At 42.6% G+C, this 24,055-nt stretch overlaps 1 protein-coding gene across 1 annotated transcript in view; it reads right to left on the bottom strand.

Annotated features, from left to right (window-relative positions):
- Positions 1 to 24,055, bottom strand: part of mib2 (MIB E3 ubiquitin protein ligase 2) — a 173,406-nt gene that overhangs the window by 35,467 nt on the left and 113,884 nt on the right. The window contains exons 7-11 of the mRNA XM_078238623.1: positions 22,924 to 23,031; positions 11,609 to 11,713; positions 10,561 to 10,726; positions 4,312 to 4,445; positions 2,389 to 2,537 (exon numbers count right to left, since the gene is read on the bottom strand). Coding sequence (XP_078094749.1) covers positions 2,389 to 2,537; positions 4,312 to 4,445; positions 10,561 to 10,726; positions 11,609 to 11,713; positions 22,924 to 23,031 — 662 coding nt within the window. The remainder of the gene's footprint in view (positions 1 to 2,388; positions 2,538 to 4,311; positions 4,446 to 10,560; positions 10,727 to 11,608; positions 11,714 to 22,923; positions 23,032 to 24,055) is intronic.

Consider the following 24,055-nt stretch of genomic DNA (forward strand, 5'->3'; position numbering starts at 1 on the left):
CTGAATTAATTATTTATCATTTTGAGGGGAGTAAAAACAGGGGGAAAGGCTGTCGCGCCTGCTGTTAACAGCCACCGGACACACTGGTCTGTGCACTTGCTAACCTACTTTCCATGGCCAGGCAGCAACACAGTGCCAGCACTCAAAAACAGCTCTGACAAAGTCATTCAGACTCGAAACGTTGGCTCTATTCTCTCTCCACAGATGCTGCCAGACCTGCTGAGATTTTCCAACATTTTCTGTTTTTGTTTCAGATTCCAATTCCAAATATCTGCAATATTTTGCTTTTAGCTCAAAAGCAGATATAGCTTTCAACTGGAACTATTAAACAACTTCACTTAAATTGAATGGTGCAGGTTCATTGCAGACTTCTGTTAACTATCCCTTAAAATGATATGGCTTTAATCAGCTAGTTATTTGTATGGTGCAAACAAAAACATCTCTTCATATCTGGGGAAGTCCGAAGCTTTTGGAAGTAATCTTGGGAAAGCTGGGCATTTCACCAACATCCTTAAATTCAATTTTCTAAAGCTGAAAATGAGCTTCTGTAATAAAGATTAAATATCATCCTCATATTGTTTTGGTTCAAAAATACAATAAAGTTAGAGTCATCAATTATTCTGCCGTGTACCTCACATTTATTGTTCAATTTGTAAGATGTCTCTACTTTGTACACAGTCCCTGAAAGGAAGTGAAGGAGAGATGTTGAGGATGCTGCTTACAATAACTGTAATTGGAATTCCAACATCATGGTCAGTTATTTTCAGCAAATGGCTCAGTTATGGACAGCCATTTGTAGTTAGAATCATAGAATCCCTCCAGTACAGAAGGAGGCCATTTGGCCCATCGAGTCTGCACTGACCACAATCTCACCCAGGCCCTATTCCCGTAACCCCACATATTTACCCTGCTAATCCCCCTGACACTGGGGTCAATTTAACATGGCCAATCAACCTAACCCACACATCTTTGGAGTGTGGGAGGAAACCGGAGCACCCGGAGGAAACCCACACAGACACAGGGAGAATGTGCAAGCTCCATACAGACAGTGACCCGAGAACCCGGGTCCCTGGCGCTGTGGGCAGCAGTGCTTACCACTGTGCCACCGTGCCGCCCTACATCAGTTGGTATGTTTGAATGTATATATGTGTCAGAGTGAGTACAACAGCAGCTGGGAACACTCTGCCTCTGCGTTACTCTTTCTCCTCCGAATATAGGAGGAAGAGATTGGCTACAGGGAAGGCACTGTCCCAATATGATGGACATACCAAAAGAACATGGCCAACTACTGCAAAGGCAACAAGCTCTTTCAGTGTTCAGTTGTACGCAGGCACCTGCAATGTGATCATTTAGTGAGGTGATGTGTTGTTGCTGCCTCACGTCACTATTTCGTGCCATTATCTCACTTTCCAACATTTCCCAACTTTTATGAAGTAAGAACAATGGTTTCGGAATAGCTTCAAGATCTAGTACACACCTTGCTACAGAGCTTATTAACTTAATTTCAACAGCATAGTTCCAAGGAACTCTGGATGATAATATAGGTATGTAAATGATTAGAAAAATGAGTTTTTAAATTGGCCTCAATTTTGATGCAACAACCTGCAAAGCTGCAGGCATTTCCCATCCATGGGCAAAATGCAACAGCAAAATTTGAAAGGGACAAGATGGTAGAAATGTGGTGGTACCGATATCTGCCCTTTTAACACTATTACTGAGCTTGACTATTTAAAAAAATACCTGTTTTCTAAGAAAAGGACAACAGTGCCAGGAAAAGAAAAGAGAACGACTATTAAGTCATGTTCTAAAGGTGCATTTTTAACAACTGCCTTTGACACGTTCATGTTTGAAGGAACTCTCGAGCACAAACTGCAATGTTTTCAAAAATTATGGGGTGACCAATTCCAGAGGATGCTGGTGATTTGGGAATTAGATTTCGCTGCTTGGTTCGAGGTTACTAAATTCTCAAGTTGGATAAGTTTAAAATGTATAAGTTGTACATATTTAAATTATAGTAAAGTGCCCTCTGAACGGGCTAGTGTTGGGCATCTGGAGCATTATGTTCATTGTTTTCTACATGTTGGGAAGTGAGATAATGGCACGAAATAGTGACGTGAGGCAGCAACAACACATCACCTCACTAAATGATCACATTGCAGGTGCCTGCGTACAACTGAACACTGAAAGAGCTTTAGATTCCAGCTGTGCCATCCGGGAAGGAATGGGGGCAGGCTGCTCAATTCACCACAGCAAAAAATCCACCAGCCATGTATACTTGGCACGTGTCCGACTGCATGGCTAGTAAAAAGGGATACGGGCTCCGAAATAATTTGACCAAAAATGCGATCCTGACTTGGTTAACACACACATTTAAAAAAATATTCATACCCAAATGATGCATAATGCAAGGCTGTATCACCATCCTCATCATGAATCTCCAGCTTTGCGTTTGCCTGCAGAAGAATCTTCACCACCTCAACGTGCCCCTGGTGGGCAGCCACCTGCAGTGCCGTCTTGCCCTGATTCTTAATGTCAACCTGCACAACAGAGAAGACTGTTCAAATTGCCCGCTGGTGAAGGTTTCACAAGCAGCTGTTTCTGTAGCATCTGGCACGGTCTTCACACTCTGAGTCAGATGTCAGTGAATAAAAGGCAGCCTTTCACTGGGTGGGTCCCGATATTCCCTTTCGCTCACAAGCATTGCAGGTGGGAGTAAGTAATGGGGGTCATTTACATTAAAGAACTGCCAATCAACATTAGATTCTATGGACACCATTGTGTTAAAAATGGTTCTGGACATCAGTGTACCACGCAGCCATTTCAACACAATCCAACATGGGATTACTTCAATGCCTTGTTGGAAACTTTCTTTGAGGTTGATATTACATTCAACCGAGGTATTGGTTTTCTTTCTTTTACTGTTAAGGATCAGCTTCAGGGATTGTGACAATATTAATTCTCAAACGAAATATTTTATATTCTCATTGCCTTTGTGTTTTGGTAGATGCCTTCATTAAAATTAGGAACGAGAAGGTGACCGTTGTACTGTACTGGCCTATGATGAGTAAGTTCTATAAGCAATGGTCAAGCAATCATTGCCAAAGCTGCCATTTCATGCAGTCATTTAAGATTAAAACTGGCCTATACACATCCAATGTAAAGGTTTGTATCAAATCAGACAGTGAAATTTAGGCATTTCCTAGGAAGACTACAATATATACATGATCATATTGTTGCTCTGGTGTACCTGTGCTTTACTTAAATCTATAACTCAGCTAATGTTCTGGGGACCTGGATTCAAATCCCGCCATGGCAGATGGTAGAATTTGAATTCAATAAAGAAATGTGGAATTAAGAATCTACAGATGACCATGAAACCACTGTTGATTGTCGGAAAAACCCATCTGGTTCATTAATGTCCTTTGGGGAAGATCCTTACCTGGTCTGGCCTACATGTGAATCCAGACCCACAGCGATGCGGTTGACACTCAACTGCCCTCTGAAATGACCTAGCAAGCCACTCAGTTCAAGGGCAACTAGGGATGGACAATAAATGCTGGCCAACCAGCAACGTCCATATCCCACAATGAATTTTTAAAAACTCCTGGGGGATTACTAAAGTCTAAAGGCCTAAACTATTTAACTTTAACTTAAAATAACATTCATTTAGCAAGTTTGGGTAAAAAGCCCTGTTGAAAGAAAGCCTATCTAAATAGTAACAAATGAAAATAGAAATATCTATGGCATTTGCGTTGATACAAGTCAGAAGAAATTTGATTTTTAAAATATTTTGCAGAAAGCCTAATATTTTTTTTAAAGAGAGAATTAAATGACCCGATTAGAGAGAGAAGAGCCAATAATAACAAAGCTATTTCCCTTTGAAGCAAAGTACTAGATTGTGTTCTGACTTCTCTTGTAACAATTAGTTTAATTTATGCTGCCATTATAGCACTCCATGCTGAAACACTTCAGCTTATTTTACTATTCCACGTATTTCTACAAAACCCACAGCATCTCCTGGGCCACCTATTGGGGGGTAATTTCCTGATCGGAATCATAAAGGAAAGTCTTTCGGAGTTAGGAAACATTGATTAGAGTCAATTTAACACCAGTGTTCTTGTAACTATCACAAAACTTCTTTTACTTTGGACCACAGACGAAGCTTGAATCAACACACAATTCGCAACTTCTGAGGCATGAGGTGAATAGGGCGACTCCGCAGAAACACCATTCTTGCAGCAGTCATTTCTCACAGATAAGACAAAAATATAATTTGCCATCAGGGTAGAGGAACAATCAGAGTACACTTGCCTTCTCTGGATATTTCTGAACTAAATCCCGAACCTTTGCAGCATTCCCATGAGCAGCCTCGATTACAATCCGTCCGGGATTATCCTGATCAGTTGACTGTGACAGCAATTTTTCGAGGACAGAGATGACTGAACCTACAGTTGTGAACAAAAAGATAATTCTTACTTCTTTCTGCCAATCTTGTTTGAAGATCCACAGTGTGATTCTACAGCAGTATTGGAAATAGCTCAGTCAGTTATCAGACGATGCAAGGAGCAGATCTTCTTTTATTTGCAGATACAGTTTGTCTTTGCTTGCTCAATCCTAATTTCTCCCAAAAGCACTGACACCTATCAGGAACAGAGGTCAACAGGCACTTTCCAATATTCACCAAAGTAACTTCTACACAATCACAGAATTGGTCCAGCACAGGAGACGGCTATTTGGCATATTACTCTCTAAATGGCCAAATTATTCCTTTTGGAATGTCCATTTATTGCACATTTCCAGTAGGGTCATTGGACAGTTGTCAAGATGGAAACCCTGATCAATTCTCTAATTAAGGCTATTACCTCTGGCTGAGATCAGGTAGTACAGGACAGACCCTGAAACCTGCACGGTATGTGCGACTCAGCTACGATCTTCTGTTTCTCCCAACAAAAAAAAAGGTTCATTATTGTTTCAAGATGAAGTTCATCGGGGTTGGAGAATGGAAGACCTTTACCAATTTTGTAATCTAGAATCTCCATCAAAGCACCCATCAATCAGGAAAAGTGCAGCAACTCCATGCTTCCAGAGATGAGGGACTTTAGCTACAAGGTTAGGCTGAAGAAGCTGGGCTGCTCCCCCCTGGACCAACTGAGACTGAGGGAAGGAAGACTTATTAGGGTGCACAAGAATCTGACAGGTTAAGATAAAGTAGACAAAGAAATATGGTTCCCATTAGCTGATAGGACAGAATTAGGGGAAAGATTTAAGGTTTTGGGTAAGAGATGCATGGGGGATGTGAGAAATAACTTTTTTTCTTATACAGCGAATGGTAGTGCCCTTGAACTTGGTACAAGGTTAGTGGACGCAGAGCCAATGATCTTAAAAGCTGGGCACTTGTGGCAAATAAACATGCAGGGCTATGGGGCTAAAGCTGCAAAAGACTGACTGGATTGCTCAACAGAGAGCCAGTATGGGCTCAATGGGCCAAATAGCCTCCGATATAATATGAAAAAATAGATTTTGTTTTTGATTCAACAACATTGCCTTGGCTCTGGAGCTCTTCTCATAATACCAGCAATCCTCGTGGGTTCCACCTAAAGTTGCTAACCTCACACCAATTCGCAGTGAATTAGGCAGTTGTGTGCCATGGGCCAAAGCTCATTCACAAAGAACTCTTGCACGGGATCGCCCATTCCATTAACCTTTGCTGAATTTATATCAATGTCCTCAAAGGGAAAGGTCAGTTTCTCATTTACTGCACCACGATGGCACAGTGGTTAGCACTGCTGCCTCACAATGTCTGGGACCTGGGCTCAATTCCCGGCTTGGGTCACTGTCTGAGAGAGTTTGCACGTTCTCCCCGTGTCTGCGCGGGTTTCCTCTGGGTGCTCCGGTTTCCTCCCACAGTCTGAAAGATGTGCTGATTAGGTGCACTGGCCGTGCTAAATTCTCCCTCAGTGTACCCAAACAGGCACTGGAGTGTGGCAACGAGGGAATTTTCACAGCAACTTCATTGCAGTGTTAATGTAAGCCTACTTGTGACAGTAATAAACTTTTCAAACACTACTTCGCTTGAATGCACTCAATCTGGAACAAAGCTTATTTTAATAGCACTAATAGTTAAGAATCCTAGCTGCACCAACTCATGAGTTAAAGACAAAAGGCAAAAGAAAAAGTTAGAAGTTGCAGATACAAGATTTATCTTATATCTGCAACCAATATTCAAACATAGATGTATTCCTGCTATCAGTTTCAGGTATTGGATGTGACTCTGAATTCAGAGTAGTAGTAATAAAATAAGTAGCAATTAAAATCTGACATACTTGACTTTTCATAGGGTAATGGTAAATGTCAGTGCCTGTGTGTATCGGAATTATGGAATTTACTGAACTTTCAGATAACTACATTTCCTGTCGGTTAACCAGAAACCAAAGCAGATAAAATGCATCCTGTAAAACATAAGGAAAGGTTGAGGCCAGAGCAGCAGTTTTTTTGTATTCATTTGTGGGACATGGGCATCTGTGGCTGGGCCAACATTTATTGCCCATCCCTAGCTGCCCGAAGACAGTTGAGAGACAACCACATTGCTGCGGCTCTGGAGTCACATGTAGACCAGACCAGGTAAAGATGGCAGATTTCCCTCCCTAAAGCACATTAGTGAACCAGATGGGTTTTTACGACAATCGACAATGGTTTCATGGTTATCAGTAAATTCTTAATTCCAGATTTTTTTCATTGAATTCAAATTTCACCATCTGCTGTGGCGGGATTCGAACCCAGGTCCCCAGAAGATTAGCTGAGTTTCTGGATTAATAGTTTAGTGATAATATCACTAGGCCATCGCCTCCCCTTTAACTGATTCCTCCCCTTTGCTGAACATGATCACAGTTTGTTCCTCGGAGTCAAGGATGACTTGCTTCCACACTAAGAATGAGTTCTCAGGTGATTGAGGATTCTCTGTCACTGGGAGGGGGCAGACAGTGGTTGGAGGAATGAGTGGGTGGGGTCCTGGGTTGTAGACATTCCTTTCGCTGTTGATGCTTGGCTTCAGCTTGTTCTTGGTGATGAAACTCCAGGTATTCAGCTCCCTTCCAAATGCTTTTTCTACACTTCAGGCAGTCTTGGACAGGGATTCTCAGTGGGGATGTTGCACTCTCTCAAGGAGCCTTTGACATTGTCCTTGAAATGTTTCCTCTGCCCTCCTCGTGCTCACTTGCTGTGTCAAAGCTCTGAATAGAGCGCTGCTTTCAGCAATCTCGTGTCAGGCGTGTGGAGCTGATCGTGGTCAATGCTGGGGATGTTGGCCTGAGTGAGAACACCGATGTTAATGCACCAACCCTGCCAATGGATTTGCAGGAAATTGTGGAGGTAGCGGTAATTTGAAGGGTTTTGAGGTGTCTGCTGTACATAGTCCACATCTCTGAGCCACATAGGAGGGCAGGTATCACCACTGCTTTGTGGACCATGAGGTTCCAAGGTCCTGGTCTTCAAATACTCTCTTCCACAGGTGACCAGAGGTTGTGCTGGCTCACTAAAGGTGACATTGAACCTCGTCATCAATGTCTGCCCTCGTTAACAGTAAGCTTCCACAGTATGGAAAGTGGTCCAAGTTGTCCAAGGCCTCATCATGGACGTTGATAACTGGGATCAGTGCTGTGTGGCGGGGACAGGTTGGTAGAGGACTTTTGTCTTAAGGACGTTAAGTGCAAGGTCTAAGCTCTCGTATGCCTTGGTGAATGATGCGGTCAATCGGCTGCGATTGAAGGGTTTTTAATCAGCTGGGGAATTAAGGCTATGGAGATAAAGGCAGGAAAATGAACTTTGTAAGTGCTGGATCTGCCACAATCTTATTAAATAGTTGAGCAGGCTCCAAGGACTGACCGGCTTACTCCTGTTCCTCTGGAGTTGGGTTCCTATTTCATTAAGTACAAGATATCAGCGGTTGGGAAATAGCTAATGTTACAATTTTATGTCTCTTCACAAAAACAACTGAAACTGAAGCAGTAGCTTGCAGTGACAGAGGATGGGGATGTTTTGAGGAGAGAGTGGTGAGCAGTTTTGAAAGGACCAGGTCCCGGTTCAGTATCCCGAGAGAAGGAATCACTTACTGCACTAGAACAAAAGTTCTGGGCTTCCAATCTCACATTTATTTTTCATTCTTTTGTTGGCTTCTACGCAAATATTTGTTTAAATCAGACCTCAGCCTGGTGGTAATAAATTTTCTATCTCGCTTCATATGCAGCTGAATATTTTATGATTGGAATGCATTTGGGTTGGAGAGGAGAAGTTGTTCGAATAAGTCAAAATTAATTTTTGATTTAGTGTGAAGGCTGAAGGAATAAGGCTGCTGAAAGCATATGCTGCGTCATGAAATGCCATTGCTTTGATCTCTGGCTGACTCCCTGGAATTGTGCAATTATCTGAAATTTAAGCAAGAAAGTTGAGAAATAAAACAAAGCTAACTGAGGGTAAGAAATGGACAATTCAAAAACTGCTTATAATGTCTCCCTATCACCCTTCCCCAATCCCATTTGTTATCATCCCTATCGTTATAAAACCATCTCGCTGAGCAATACTATCCAAGAACTGCTGGTATATTAAAAAGCCGGTGACTGCTGCCAGTGCCACGTAAAACCAGTATTATTGTTTCTTCAACATGTTTAATGTTTTACAGACTCTCATCTGGAATCTGTGCAAAAGAAAACTAACACAAGCTTTGAGTAGACTTGGACACATTCAGGGGAAAGAGATAGGGAGATTCCCTCTGTTTTATTGCACAGGGTGGGGGAGGAGCTGTGTGCAGCGCAGGTCTGTAATTGCGGGAAAAAATATCTATCTGAAATCTGCAGAGATTACAACAGGCAAGAGAGGGTTAAATATTGGACTTCTAATCACTTGGCGGCACTGTGGCACAGTTAGCACTGCTACCTCACAGCGCCAGGGATCTGGGTTCAATTCCGGCCTCGGTTCACTGTGTGGAGTTTGCACATTCTCCTCGTGTCTGCGTGGGTTTCCTCCGGGTGCTCCAGTTTCCTCCCACAGTTCCTAACAATGGTTAGCTGCATTGACCCGAACAGGCGCCGGGCTGTGGCGACTAGAGGAATTTCACAGTAACTTCATTGCAGTGTTAATTTAAGTCTTACTTGTGACTAATAAATAAACTTTATAAACGCGCTGGCACTGCCTGGATGTGAGATTAATAGTGTGTTTGTCTCCGATACAGTATCAGTGAGAGATGAGGCTGCATCTTCTGTCTCTCCAAAAGCAGTTTTCTAGGTAAAAATCAGACTTTTACTGGGTTTTCTGAAAGCAATACTTTCTATGACAATCTGCGTCTCACATCCCTGACTCTCTCCCTCTGCCCTATTTTCCTCCCTTTTACTGTGTAACAAAGTGGGAAGCTGTTCTGAAGGATAAACATATTTTAATGTAAAAGCTTTCTGGTAGACAGGTAGCAGGATGACTTCTGCGTGGACCTGTGCGCATGTGCAGATAGCGACATTACGCTGGCAGGAGACACAGTGATATTAAAAGGGTCAGATTTTAATAGAAGCATTGTTCTAAGATTAACTGACCAGAGGAAAATAAATCCCTTTTTGCTTATATGGTGGATAATTATCACTCTCAGCAACTTTTACAGATGCACCATAGAAAGCATTCTTTCTGGTTGTATCAGAGCTTGGCATGGTTCCTGCTCTGCCCAAGACCGCAAGAAACTACAAAAGGTTGTGAATGTAGCCCAATCCATCAGACAAATCAGCCTCCCACCCACTGACTCACTTCCAGCTGCCTCGGAAAAGCAGCCAGCATAATCAAAGACCTCATGCGCCCCGGACATTCTCTCTTCCACCTTCTTCCGTCGGGAAAAAGATACAAAAGTCTGAGGTCTCGTACTAATCAACTCAAGAACAGCTTCTTCCCTGCTGCCATCAAATGTTTGAATGGACTTACCTTGCATTAAGTTGATCTTTCTCTACATCCTAGCTATGATTGTAACACTACATTTCCTTCTCTATGAAGAATATGCTTTGTCTGTATAGCGCGCAAGAATAAATACTTTTCACTGTATCTCAATACATGTGACAATAATAAATCAAATTCAAATAAAAGTGCATGATCATGGATTGGAAAGTGACAATATACTTAAGCTACAAAATGTTTCATTAAACCCATTGAGAGTGACATTAACCTAATGCATCACGTAGAAAATTGAGGTTCAGATTGATCATCCGTTGATACTCTTTTCGATTTTACTCTCTGCTAAAGTCAACGGATAATGAAATCCGACAGGGTGCCGAGTTGATTACTGGGTGGGTTGGGTTAAATTATCCATCACAAGCAGCAAAACCCATTTCCCCAATGACAGACTTTAAGTTGACAATTAGAAATAGTCAATTACTCTTCGCAATTTCCAATTCTACTTTGTAAGCTTAGCTTCAAATATTTGAGTATTTTGAAAATTGGAAAGGATATTTGATGCTAAAATGGTTAAACCTGTTCAGAACGTTCCACCTAAAGTAATAAGAAACAATCAAGAAAATACTCTTTAAATCGTCTTACTTGCTGAATCATTTGTGCTGTCTGTTGTCATGAGGTTGGCATCTACTTCCCCTGGTTGTGCTGCAGTTACACATGCAGGGTTAAAGGTCCATGTTTGGCCCCCAACTCCCACGCGTAAATCTCCATCACCGTATACTTTCAGTACCTTCCCAACCTGTCCCAGTGCCTACAGGACATACAATGGAAATAATATTTAGTGTAATGAGTATTCCAGAATATAACACTGTAGAATCATACAGAGCAGAAAGGCCCTTTGGCCCATCGAGTCTGCATTGACAGGTGAGAAACACCTGACCTCCCATCTAATCCCATTTACCAGCACGTGGCCCATGGTTTTGGATGTTACATAGTGCCAAGCGCTCATCCAGGTACTTTTTAAAAGCTGCACTATAAATATGTATTGTTTTATGCTAATTATAGCAAGATAGCAACTTCTTACTCAGCAAAAGTTGAGTCAACCGATCAAGGCAGTGAACATTTGAGCCCCCAAGATGAAGAACGTACCATACCTGGTCAAAGTTGAGAGACAGTTAGCCCAACCAGAGCTCTGCCAATTGACCTGCATACCCCTGGGTCATGGGGAAAAAAGGAACAACAAAAACAGGTTGGCCAACCATATTGCCACCTAATCACCTCTGCTGGTAGGGTACAAGGTGAGGACAGCATCAAGTTAGGTTACAATTCCAATCATGGTTTAATGGTCCCCTAACACTCACTCTCTTGGCTCCCAGATGAAGGATCTTTGATCAAACAACAGAGGTTGTCAGGTAACATCTTTTTCTCGAGTGGGATGGACAGGGGTGGGGGTGGATGGGGGCAAAAAGATTGCAAGAATAAGTCATTCAAATGAATGATCCAGAAGATAAAGTGAATGCCTGCACACACAAACATCTGAATTCACAGCAAAGTGGGTCATGTTCTTATAAACAATGCTAAATATGCTATAGGTCTAACGACGTAGATCATTCACGTATTAAATCAAGGAATTTCCAAACACCAGACTGGCTTTCCTCTGATATGGTTTAGAGAGAAAAGAAAAGGCACTTACTGGAGTCATGCTGTCAGTCCATTCACCATGGCCAGTTTGAAGTCTTTTTACAGTTTCTAAATCATCCATTACACGAACAATGTCACCGACTGTGAAAGTGTCAACCTAGGAATGAATCAGAGCGAAAACTGACTTCCTGAGAATCAGGCGGCTTCAGTGTGAATACACAGCTGCAGGTCTGTATCTCTGGAAAATTCCGTGATCATCATTATGGTTAAACAGATAGTTTGCCCAGCGTGGCTCAGCAAAGACCACAATTTTACATTCTGCTGATCTGAAATTAGTTTCTTCAGAAATTCTCAATTCCAGTTTTAATAGCTCTTGGAGTTTTCCACAAAATTACTTTCCATTTACAGTCCAAAAACAGGCTATTGGATCCAATTGGCCCATGCTTCACACAAGACCCCTGCCAGCTTATCTCATCCCAGCCAATCAACATATCCATTTATTCCTTGTGTTCCTATCTAGCTTCCCCTGAAATACATCTACTCTATTCAATCCAACTATTCCGTGTGGTAGCAAGCCCCACTTTCACAGCACATGCGAGTGAAGACGTTTCGTCAGAATTCCTCATTAGATTTATTGGTGACTACCTTACATTAATGGCCACTTGCTTTGGATTCCCCACCAAAAATGGAACATGTTCTCAGAATGAACCCTATTGGAACCCCCTATAATGGTTAAGACTTTCATCTGGATCCCCCTCAGCCTTCATTTTTTGGGAAAAGAGCCTAGTCTGTTCAGTGAAAGTTTCCTGAAAATTATTACCTCTTGGTTCTGGGATCATAATTATTAAACTTGTTTTGCACTTTCAGTGCTTCTCTATTCTTTCTATCATCTGAAGAACACAACAAAGTACAATAAAACTGGTGCAGAAATATAGAGTTGCCCACTTCCACTGTGAAGCAATTCTAAAAGAGCCTTCAAAGCAAGTAGTAGGTGCCAACTGTGAAATTATGGAGGACTTAAGAGTAGGCCATTCGGCCCTCTGAGCATGCTCCTCCACACAATAAGGTCTGATCAAGGCTGGTCTGATTGTGGTCTCAACTGCACTTTCCTGTCTGCTCACCATAACCCTCAACTCACTTGTCTGTCAAAAAATCTGTCTAACTCAGTCTTGGATAAATTCAATAACTCAGGCCCCCATTGCTTTCTGGGGAAGAGAATGACACATATCAATGACCCTTTGAAGAAAATAAATTCTTCTCATCTCTGCCCTAAAAGGGAGACCTCTTACTCTTAAATTGTGTCCACTAGTCTTAGTCTCCCCCAACAAATGGAAACATCCTCCAAGTATCCACCCCATTAAAAGTCCCCTCAAGTTTTGATGTGTTTCAAATTGATCACCAAATTCTTCTAAACTCCAATTGGTACCAGCTCAATGTGTTCAACCTTTCTTGGTAATGTAAGTCCTTCATCCCAGGAATGAGTGAAGTGAACCTTCTCTAAACTGCTTCTAATGCAGCTGTATCATTCTTTTTAAACAAGGAGACCAAAACTGGACATAGTATTCCAGATGTCATCTCACCAGCTGTACAGTTGCAGTCAAATCTCCATATTCCATTTATATTCCATTCCCCTTGCAATAAATGCCAACATTCCATTTGCCTTCCTAATCGCTTGTACTATTTTAAAAGTTTCTCCCAAGGTAAAAACCCTATGGGACAAGTTAAGCTTATACAAAGTAATTCCAACAGAAATGAATGATTACAACCCAGAGTCATTTTATTCCGGTGTCATTTTATCCATCAAATGTTTTGTAATAACATTGGGCTGGATTTTGTGGTAGGGATAATGTTGAGTCTTAAAGCACTAACAGTTACTAACATGTAAATTGGACAGCGACCTCCAGCCACCACGTATGCACAGTTAAATCTGAAAATTGAGGTGAAGTTTAGGACATGATGACCTATAAAGCAATACTGAGATTTGTTGCAATACCTTGTAGCAATTGATCACACCAGTGAAGCGGATACGTTGAAACCGCCCACAGTTGTGTAATAAAATTTAACATATGCTTTGATTAGAAGTATACATCTGGCACAGGAGATGTTGTACCTCTTGGCAAAGAATGGATAAGCAAGTTCAGTCTCAACAGGGGAATTATTAGGCTATTGTTCTATAAGAGGAATGTTTCTTAAAGTAAATGAGTAATGACTGATTTGAAGTGAAAACTGCAAGCCACTGTTATGGAAAGATTAGTGCTTCAATTCATTTACATCTCTTAGGCATGGCTTAGTGAGGAGCTAATTGCAATACGTAAACATGCTTATCAGTCTTCACACACACTAACCAAATTGAGCAAAAAAGAGAACATTCCGATGAATTACGTGACGAATAGTCATTTAACTTTATATTTCAGTGACATTTAAGGTCCATTAGGTAAGGATACTCTTCTGTTGAGACTGATGCCAATTTTGAGGATATCTCCAAATCTATACAATGTTACTTAAAAAAAAAAAGTAAGGAAATACAACATTGGAGAAACTCTCCAATCTTACCAGTACTAATCCTCTTTGATGCCTGATGATTCATCAAGTATATTTCAATAGCAACAGCACTTGGAAGCTATTTCTTTCAAAACTTTCTGTCAACAAGCTACTTAATGGCATCTATAAAGCATTAACGTACTTTCCAAATCAAGTCAGCTGCCTGATCATTAATAATAGACTAAATTTTCATTTCTAGTTTACGCTAGAACATCATTTTTTTTTTAAAAAAGCACAAAATGCTGACGCTGGAAGTCTCAAATCAGAATTGCCATAATAATTTCCATCTATATTTTGGACTAAAGTTCTTGGAATGAATCAGACAGATCAGTAAGTCTGTAGCTGTAAATATTGGTAAAGAGTGCAAATCAGGAGAATGTATGTGATCTTCCCCAGAACAAACAACACAGAAATAAAAGATGTTCAAAGCACAACTCAGAAAATGAACATTTCCAAGGAGCATTAATTATGGAGAATAAAAAAAAAAATCTGTTTCATTTAATTTAAAAAACAAACTAAGACATTTTGTGGCAGACATAAGCAGAGGTTCAATTATGTTGTGCACCATTAGTCACCTCATGTACTTGTAACTAAAATGTTTTACATTAGACTTTAGATTCTCCTTGTGAAGTTTTGTAAACTCAGTGTGAAATCGAAGCAGCAAAACCCAAACATCGATAAGTTAATGCTTCAATGGCGGCACGGTAGCACAGTGGTTAGCACTGCTGCTTCACAGCTCCAGGGACCTGGGTTCGATTCCCGGCTTGGGTCACTGTCTGTGTGGAGTTTGCACATTCTCCTCGTGTCTGCGTGGGTTTCCTCCGGGTGCTCCGGTTTCCTCCCACAGTCCAAAGATGTGCGGGTTAGGTTGATTGGCCATGCTAAAATTGCCCCTTAGTGTCCTGGGATGCATAGATTAGAGGGATTAGTGGGCAAAATATGTAGAGATATGGGGGTAGGGCCTGGGTGGGATTGTGGTCGGTGCAGACTCGATGGGCCGAATGGCCTCTTTCTGTACTGTAGGGTTTCTATGATTCTATCAATGTACTTCCTCTCCACTAGTTAATGACACTCTAGGAAGTCCAGAAGCTCCCTTATCACTTCATGTTATTTTGTAATTGTAAGGAAAGAATTACAACAGGAATTCCCAAACTGGGGTCCACGGAACCCTGGGGGTCGATGGGAGTCTCTGAGACTCAACAGGAACAGTTGAAAAATTCTACAGAACGGCTTGTCCAATCTGAAGAAGCCAGCCTCTGATTGAACGAGCGTGGGTAGTGGAGTGATGGGATGAACGAGCCTGGGAATGGAAATCGGTGAGGGTGTTGGAGCAGGGTGGGGGTGGACGGAGCAGGACTCGAAGTGTGGGGGGGGGTGGGGGAGCAGTGTGCGTGGGGGGTGGTGGAGCAGTGCGCATGGGGGGGCGGGGGGGCTGAGTGTGTGCGTGGGGGGGAATGAGTGTGTGCGAGGGAGGGGACAAGTGTGTGCGCGGGAGGAACAAAAGATTTGTTTACAATTGATTTCTGTGTTTGCACCTATTTCATGGCAAAAAAAAGCATTGACATTGTGAATGCTTTGGTAGGAGGGTGGGGGGGGGGAGCGAATGTGATCTGACTTGGGAGATCACGGGCGTTCTGTGGCTCAAAGTTTGGGAAACTTTGACTTGGTTACACAGAATCAGAGCACTGTTTATAACGTAGGAGGCAGCCATTCAGCCCTTCGGACCCTTTCCAGCTCCCTGCAAGACTAACGCAGCTAGCCCCACCTCCCAGCTCTTTCCCCATTGTCCTGCTGCCTTCTCTCTCATCCAATTTCCTTTTCAAAGCCACAACTGAATCAGCCTCCACCCCACACTCTCGGGCATGGCAACCTAAATTCTAAACACCCATTAAAAAGAATTTCCTCATGTTGTCATTGGTTCTTCTGCCATTCACCTTACATCAGTGTCATCTGGGTTCTCAACCTTTTGTCAATGGGAAAACGTTCTCTCATCAATTCTGTCTCAACGACCCCCCTACCGCTGCCTCACGATTTTGATCACCTCTAACCCTTATCCTGATTTCCCCCAAGGGTTGAGAATAATAAAGCGATTAATTACACTATTGGTCCTCAATCAATCAAGTTCATCTAGATTTCAGACCTAATTCCCGGTGTTATTTTTGATGACTGTCTCCACGTAAAGTTCATATTGTTCGAGGCAGCCTCTGTGAAAAGTATAGCAATTTAAACAGAAGACAGTGACATTCATGTCAATCGATAACTATCTAGTAAAGGTTTGCAGTCACAGTCTCTAGTACCCTCTAGGCTATTCATTCTCTAGGAGATGTATAATAAGTTACACTGTGGACAAAGGAATGTTCCTTGTACAATGTTATATTGCCATTGTTCAAGGGCACCGGGAAATTAATATTTAGCACCTATTGGAAATGCATATTTGTTGAAGAATATTTGATACTCGGTTTTGTACATAATGGTTTTTCAAAAGTTGTTGGACTTGTATTTAAACTGGTTTGGGAGTCCACTGAATGAAATATATTTGAAACCAGTATCGTCCAAGCCAATTAACCCAGGTTTAATATGGTCCTGTAGTTTGCCTATCATTTATAAAGGGTCCAAGATACAGGTCCAACAACTTTTGAAAAATCGGTATCAAAACTGCACACCAAATATCCTTCAATGAGTGTACATGTTTAATAGGTGTTAAATGTTAACTTCCTAGTAGACACTATAGTTAAGAAAGCTCACCAACGCCTCTATTTTCTCAGAAAACCAAGGAAATTTGGCATGTCCGCTACAACTCTCCCCAACCTTTACAGATGCACTATGGAAAGCATTCTTTCTGGTTGTATTACAGCTTGGTATGGCTTCTGCTCTGCCCAAGACTGCAAGAAACTACAAAAGGTCATGAACGAAGCCCAGTCCATCACACAAACCAGCCTCCCATCCATTGACTCTGTCTACATTTCCCGCTGCCTCGGCAAAGCAGCCAGCATAATTAAGGACCCCACACAACCCGGACATTCTCTCTTCCACCTTCTTCCGTCGGGAAAAAGATACAAAAGTCTGAGGTCACGTACCAACCGACTCAAGAACAGTTTCTTCCCTGCTGCCATCAGACGTTTGAATGGACCTACTTTGCATTAAACTGATCTTTCTCTACACCCTAGCTATAACTGCACCACTACATTCTGCACTCGCTCCGTTCCTTCTCTTTGAATGGTATGCTTTGTCTGTATAACGCACAAGCAACAATGCTTTTCACTGTATACTAATACAAATGAAAATAAAAAAACAGCTCAAATCAAATAGTGCCCTTGAATGAGGGCACTCAATCTGTACAGGTACAGTCTAACAACGTATAATTAACGTTCCTTAGCCCACAGTATTCCAGGAAGAAGTCTCACAGCACCAGGTTAAAGTCCAGCAGGTTTATTTGGAATCACGAGTTTTCAGAGCGCTGCTCCTTCATCAGGTGAGTGGCTCACCTGATGAAGGAGCAGCGCTCTGAAAGCTCGTGATTCCAACTAAACCTGTTGGATTTTAACCTGGTGTTGAGAGACCTCTTACTGTGCCCACCCCAGTCCAACACCGGCATCTCCACATCACAGCATTCCAGTACATGTCCCAGCAAGTTAAAAGCATAATAGCTTAGAGGGTTTTTGGGATTGTGACTATACACCTTCCAACTGAGAATACTAGATAATTATTGATTGGTATAAATACTCAATGTTCTTCCCTTTTGTAAGGGGTTTTGTAAGAGGGAGGTCGTGCCTTACAAATTTGGTGGAGTTTTTTGAGGAAGTGACAAAAACGGTTGATGAAGGAAGGGCCGTGGATGTCGTCTATATGGATTTCAGTAAGGAATTTGACAAAGTCCCACATGGCAGGTTGGTTAAGAAGGTTAAGGCTCATGGGATACAAGGAGAAGTGGCTCGATGGGTGGAGAACTGGCTTGGCCATAGGAGACAGAGGGTAGTGGTCGAAGGGTCTTTTTCCGGCTGGAGGTCTGTGACCAGTGGTGTTCCGCAGGGCTCTGTACTAGGACCTCTGCTATTTGTGATATATATAAATGATTTGGAAGAAGGTGTAACTGGTGTAATCAGCAAGTTTGCGGATGACACGAAGATGGCTGGAATTGCGGATAGCGAAGAGCATTGTCGGGCAATACAGCAGGATATAGATAGGCTGGAAACTTGGGCGGAGAGGTGGCAGATGGAATTTAATCCGGATAAATGCGAAGTGATGCATTTTGGAAGAAATAATGTAGGGAGGAGTTATACAATAAATGGCAGAGTCATCAGGAGTATAGAAACACAGAGGGACCTAGGTGTGCAAGTCCACAAATCCTTGAAGGTGGCAACACAGGTGGAGGTGGTGGTGAAGAAGGCATATGGTATGCTTGCCTTTATAGGACGGGGTATAGAGTATAAAAGCTGGAGTCTGATGATGCAGCTGTATAGAACGCTGGTTAGGCCACATTTGGAGTACTGCGTCCAGTTCTGGTCGCCGCACTACCAGAAGGACGTGGAGGCATTGGAGAGAGTGCAGAGAAGGTTTACCAGGATGTTGCCTGGTATGGAGGGTCTTAGCTATGAGGAGAGATTGGGTAGACTGGGGTTGTTCTCCTTGGAAAGACGGAGAATGAGGGGAGATCTAATAGAGGTATACAAGATTATGAAGGGTATAGATAGGGTGAACAGTGGGAAGCTTTTTCCCAGGTCGGAGGTGACGATCACGAGGGGTCACGGGCTCAAGCTGAGAGGGGCGAAGTATAACTCAGACATCAGAGGGACGTTTTTTACACAGAGGGTGGTGGGGGCCTGGAATGCGCTGCCAAGTAGGGTGGTGGAGGCAGGCACGCTGACATCGTTTAAGACTTACCTGGATAGTCACATGAGCAGCCTGGGAATGGAGGGATACAAACGATTGGTCTAGTTGGACCAAGGAGCGGCACAGGCTTGGAGGGCCGAAGGGCCTGTTTCTTGTGCTGTACTGTTCTTTGTTCTTTGACTGACTGGTGACAGACATTAATGACTGTCTTTAGAAAGTTGGCACCTCAGTTCCTGGTTTCATCAATGAAAGGATTAATCTTTTATCCCTCATAAATCCTTCATGTATTGTATTCTGGGTTATTAAACTCTGCATAACTGGAAGTACCTTAAATAACTGGAATCAAATGTCAAAAGACTTTCTTGCTTCAGCATGTTTAAGCTATTTAATTTTCTATTCAGCATGTGTTAGTGGGAGAGAAAATATTTTTTTTTTCAAACCAACAAATACCATTCCAATTACAAGCCATTGAGACTACAAGCAACTCCTCATTTTTATTGCACTGTTTTAATACAAACTAATACTTTTCACAGTTTTACAATTAACCAAAATTCAGCTGGACCAATCAGAAGACGACTAGGTTCCCGTTCACGAAAAACACACCTGACATTTTAGGTCGAGCGATGGTAGATTGCTATTCACGGCCAAGCTGTGGGTTAGAATTTTGCCTAGCAGTTGCCTCAGGATAGATTTTAAAGAGAGTCTTGATTTGGATCATGATGGGAGAGAGCTGCTTAGCTGCACAGATCTTAAAGCAGAAAAATAACTTTAATAAAAGCAAAAATACTGCGGATGCTGGAAATCTGAAATTAAAAAAAAGAAAATTCTGGATAAACTCAGCAGGTTTGACAGCATCTGTGGAGAGAGAAACAGAGTTAACACAGTTCGAGACTGTGCGGAGTCTGCACGTTCTCCCCATGTCTGCGTGGGTTTCCTCCAGGTACTCCGGTTCCCCCTCTCACTCTAAGGATGTGCAGTTCAGGTGGACTGGCCATGCTAAATTGCCCCTTAGCATCCCAAGCAGTGTAGGTTAAGGGGATTAGCAGGATAAATGCGTAGAGTTATGGAGATGGGGTTTGGGTAAGATGCTCTGTTGGAGAGGCAGTCCAGACTTGATGGGCCAAATGGCCTCCTTTTGCTCTATGATTCTATGAATTGTCTTCAGAGTTAGAGAGAGGAAGAAATGTGTTGGATTTTATAATGTATAGTGGGGGGGAGCAAAATAGATAAGCGATTGGTGTATAAACAAAGGCCAATTGCAAGTGACAGAAAGATTGGAGTCATGCTTGCGGGCTGAGCAAAGGTGTTTGGCAAAGCAATCACCCAGTCGCCGTTCAGTCTCCCCAGTGTGGAGGAGGCGCCACTGGAGCAGAGAATTGTCTCTCTTAAGTTCAACAACTTTAGGCGCAACCATTCTCCTCCACCTTGAAACCTTTTTAATTCCAAAAGTATATATCTTTTGCCCCAGTGCAACCCTAATCTCCCCCATAGGGCCATCCGCCATGTTAGCTTTGCTTTCAGACAGCACAGGCCCTTTGTTCCCTATTAGTACATTCTGATATCTTACCCATGTCACTATCAGCACCTTTGATAGTCCTCAACATTGCCATTAACATTTTCTTTGTCTTGTGCCCTACACATTTTTGTGCAATCTCTCCTATCTCACACCTATCCCAAACCTCCTATTTTGCTCCACCACATTTGGACTATTGTGAGCAGTTTTGGGCCCCGTATCTAAGGAAGGATGTGCTGGCCTTGGAAAGGGTCCAAAGGAGGTTCACAAGAATGATCCCTGGAATGAAGAGCTTGTCTGTGAGGAACGGTTGAGGACTCTGGGTCTGTACTCATTGAAGTTTAGAAGGATGAGGGGGGATCTTATTGAAACTTACAGGATACGGCGAGGCCTGGATAGAGTGGACATGGAGAGGATGTTTCCACTATTAGGAAAAACTAGAACCGGAGACACTACCTCAGGCTAAAGGGACGATCCTTTAAAACAGAGATGAGGAGGAATTTCTTCAGCCAGAGAGGTAAATCTGTGGAACTCTTTGCTGCAGAAGGCTGTGGAGGCCAGGTCATTGAGTGTCTTTAAGACAGCGATAGATAGGTCTTTGATTAATAAGGGGATCAGGGGTTATGGGGAAAAGGCAGGAGAATGGGGATGAGAAAAATATCAGCCATGATTGAATGGCAGAACAGACTCGATGGGCCGAGTGGCCTAATTCTGCTCCTATGTCTTATGGTCTTATACAGTATGAAATCCATCAGATTCTCTTTCTTTAGCTCTGAAGAGTCATTTGAGTTCAAAACATTAACTGTTTCTCATTCCACAGATGCTGCCGGGCCTGCTGAGTTTATCCAGCATTTTCTGTTTCTAAAACAACTTTAAGTTGGGTGTAATCCCTCTTAAATCCCAATAAGTATTAAGCTTTTAACCCAGATCATTGCTTGGATGCTGTTACCCTGCTGTGAATAAAATGAGGTTGAAATTCAACAACTTTGTGTTTGCCTGTAAAACACGCGCACCAATAACATATCCAGCAGTGGGAAAGCCGCATCCAATTGTGCGAGAATCTGGATCGCTGCTAAAATTGTCCGTCTTTTATTGGGCAGAACTGAGCACTAACTTTGTTATGACACAAAATAATGGCAATGCACTGATTAAAGGACCCACTACATGGAATATTCCATCTGGAGTGGAACAGACACTGCTCCTCTCAGTAATACCTGGTCTCCGAGCAGCCTAACCAGCCACCCTTGTGGGGTGCAGGGTAGCTCCAGTGCTACCAAAAGTACAAGTATTGATGTGAGCCTTCCAGGAGTTACCCAATACAAGATTAGATTGGGCCATAGGGGCAACTTTCTACAGAGCCTGTAACTTAATCTAACTATTCCAATCAATTCAGAAAACCAAGAGGACAACTAGTTCAGGTACAATCAGGAAGCTTGCCATCAGCTACCCACCTGAAAATGAGTGATAAAATTGTTAGAATGCTCCCAGTTGCAGTTCTCTCTCCATGGACACAGTCCCTTTATGTTAACAGTAGAATGGACGTACAAGGGCAATGCAAGCTCATAGGATCCATTTGATGTGCTTCCTCTTGTTAATGCCAGTGTTCAGTGAGACTGAATTGGTTTGACAATGATGATAAAAAACAAATCGTTGCAATCTCCAGCTGCTCTTTTTAGTGCTGATGTGTAACAAAATGGGACACTGACTACAACAAGGCACAAATAAAATACCGCAGAAATCTGAAACCAGCACAGAAAATGCTGGAAATACACAGCAGGTCTGGCAGCAACCGTGGAGAGAGAAATAGAATTAACGTTTCAGGTCTATGAACTCTCATCAATTCTGAAACGTTAACTCGATTTCTCTCTCCACCGATGTTGGCTTGATTGGACAGTAAGAAGTCTCTCAACAGCAGGTTAAACTCCAACAGGTTTATTTGGTAGCACAAGCTTTCGGAGCATTGTCCCTTCGTCAGGTGAGTCACCTGATGAAGGAGCAGCGCTCCAAAAGCTTGTGCTACCAAATAAACCTGTTGGACTTTAACCTGGTATTGTGAGACTGGGGTGGGCACAGTAAGAATACTGTGCCCACCCCAGTCCAACGCCAACATCTCTACATCATGGCTTGATTGGAGTATTTCAAGCATTTTCTGTTTTTATTTGAGACACTGAAGACCTGCTTCCTTGCTTCTATTTTCTTATCATCGTGACCTTCCTTCTCCTTCCACAGTGTTTAAAAACGGAAAATGTACAGGATTTATATGCCAGGTACGACCAGAGTCACTGAGCTCACATCTACATTAAATCAAAATTCCTGCATTGTGCTCATCACAAATTAAAGCTGATTAAGAAACACAAATAGAAGCAGCATCTTTTTGGAATATTGAATTATTTATGTCGCCTTATTGCAGTTAAATGTGACGCATATTTCACCAGTGCAAATAGTTTTCCACATAAGGAAACAGACTCTACTATTGGTTGTACCTTTGTAAGAGCTCCAGAGTGGAAGGTCCATCGAATGTTGTTGCTGTATTGAACTCGCACATCTCCACGGTCTGTTATTCTGTGCACGGTACCAGTCCGCCCAATATACTGCACAAAGAAAGGGCAGCATGTTGGCATAGTGGCAATTAACTAGTAATCCAGAGACCAGGGCAAATACTCTGGGAATATGGGTTCAAATCCCACCATGGCAGCTGATGGAATTTAAATTACATTACTAAACGCTGGAATTGAAAGCCAGTCTCAATACTGTTGACCATGACAACTATCAACAATTGTTGTAAAAACCCACTTGATTCATCAATGCCTTTTCCTTCCTTTAGGGAAGGAAATCTGCCATCCTTACCTGGCCTGGCCTACATGTGAATCCAGAGCCACGGTAATGTGGTGGATTCTTCTCTCTGAAATGGCTTAACGAGCCACTCAGCTCAAGGGTAGTTAGGGATAGGTAACAAATGCTGGTCTTGCCAGCAACACCCACATCCCGTGAAAGAATAAAGGTTGAGGAATAAGTGGAAAAGCACAAGTTTTGTGAGACAACTGGCTCAGTATTAGCACCGCTAACAGAACTGGCTGAGCCGTTGAGCCGTGAATGAAGCAAACTTGGCTTGCAGAACATGAGGGAATAACTTACTTGACCTTCCCCTCACCAATGGAGTGACCCTGACCATTCCTTGAGGAAATGAAATGCCACCTTCACAATAAAGACCCATTCCACCGTGTTGTGTTGCACTGCCATATGCTAAATGGGCTAGAATATGAACTGATCTCGAAAGAGGGAGGTGGACATACACCCACAGTACAGTTAGAGACCCCCAAACAGCACTGTGGATGTGCCTACACCACGTGAACTGCTGCGAATCAAGAAGGGCGGCACGGTGGCACAGCGGTTAGCACTGCTGCCTCTCAGTGCCAGGGACCCAGGTTCAATTCCAGCCTCGGGTCACTGTCTGTGTGGAGTTTGCACAGTCTCCCCGTGTCTGCGTGGGTTGCCTCCGGGTGCTCCGGTTTCCTCCCACACTCCAAAGATGTGCAGGTTAAGTTGATTGGCCATGCTAAATTGACTCTAGTGTCAGGGGGATTAGCAGAGTAAATATGTGGGGTTACAGGGATA

This window comes from Mustelus asterias, chromosome 22 (genome assembly GCF_964213995.1).
Source record: "Mustelus asterias chromosome 22, sMusAst1.hap1.1, whole genome shotgun sequence".
NCBI classification, from domain to species: domain Eukaryota; kingdom Metazoa; phylum Chordata; class Chondrichthyes; order Carcharhiniformes; family Triakidae; genus Mustelus; species Mustelus asterias.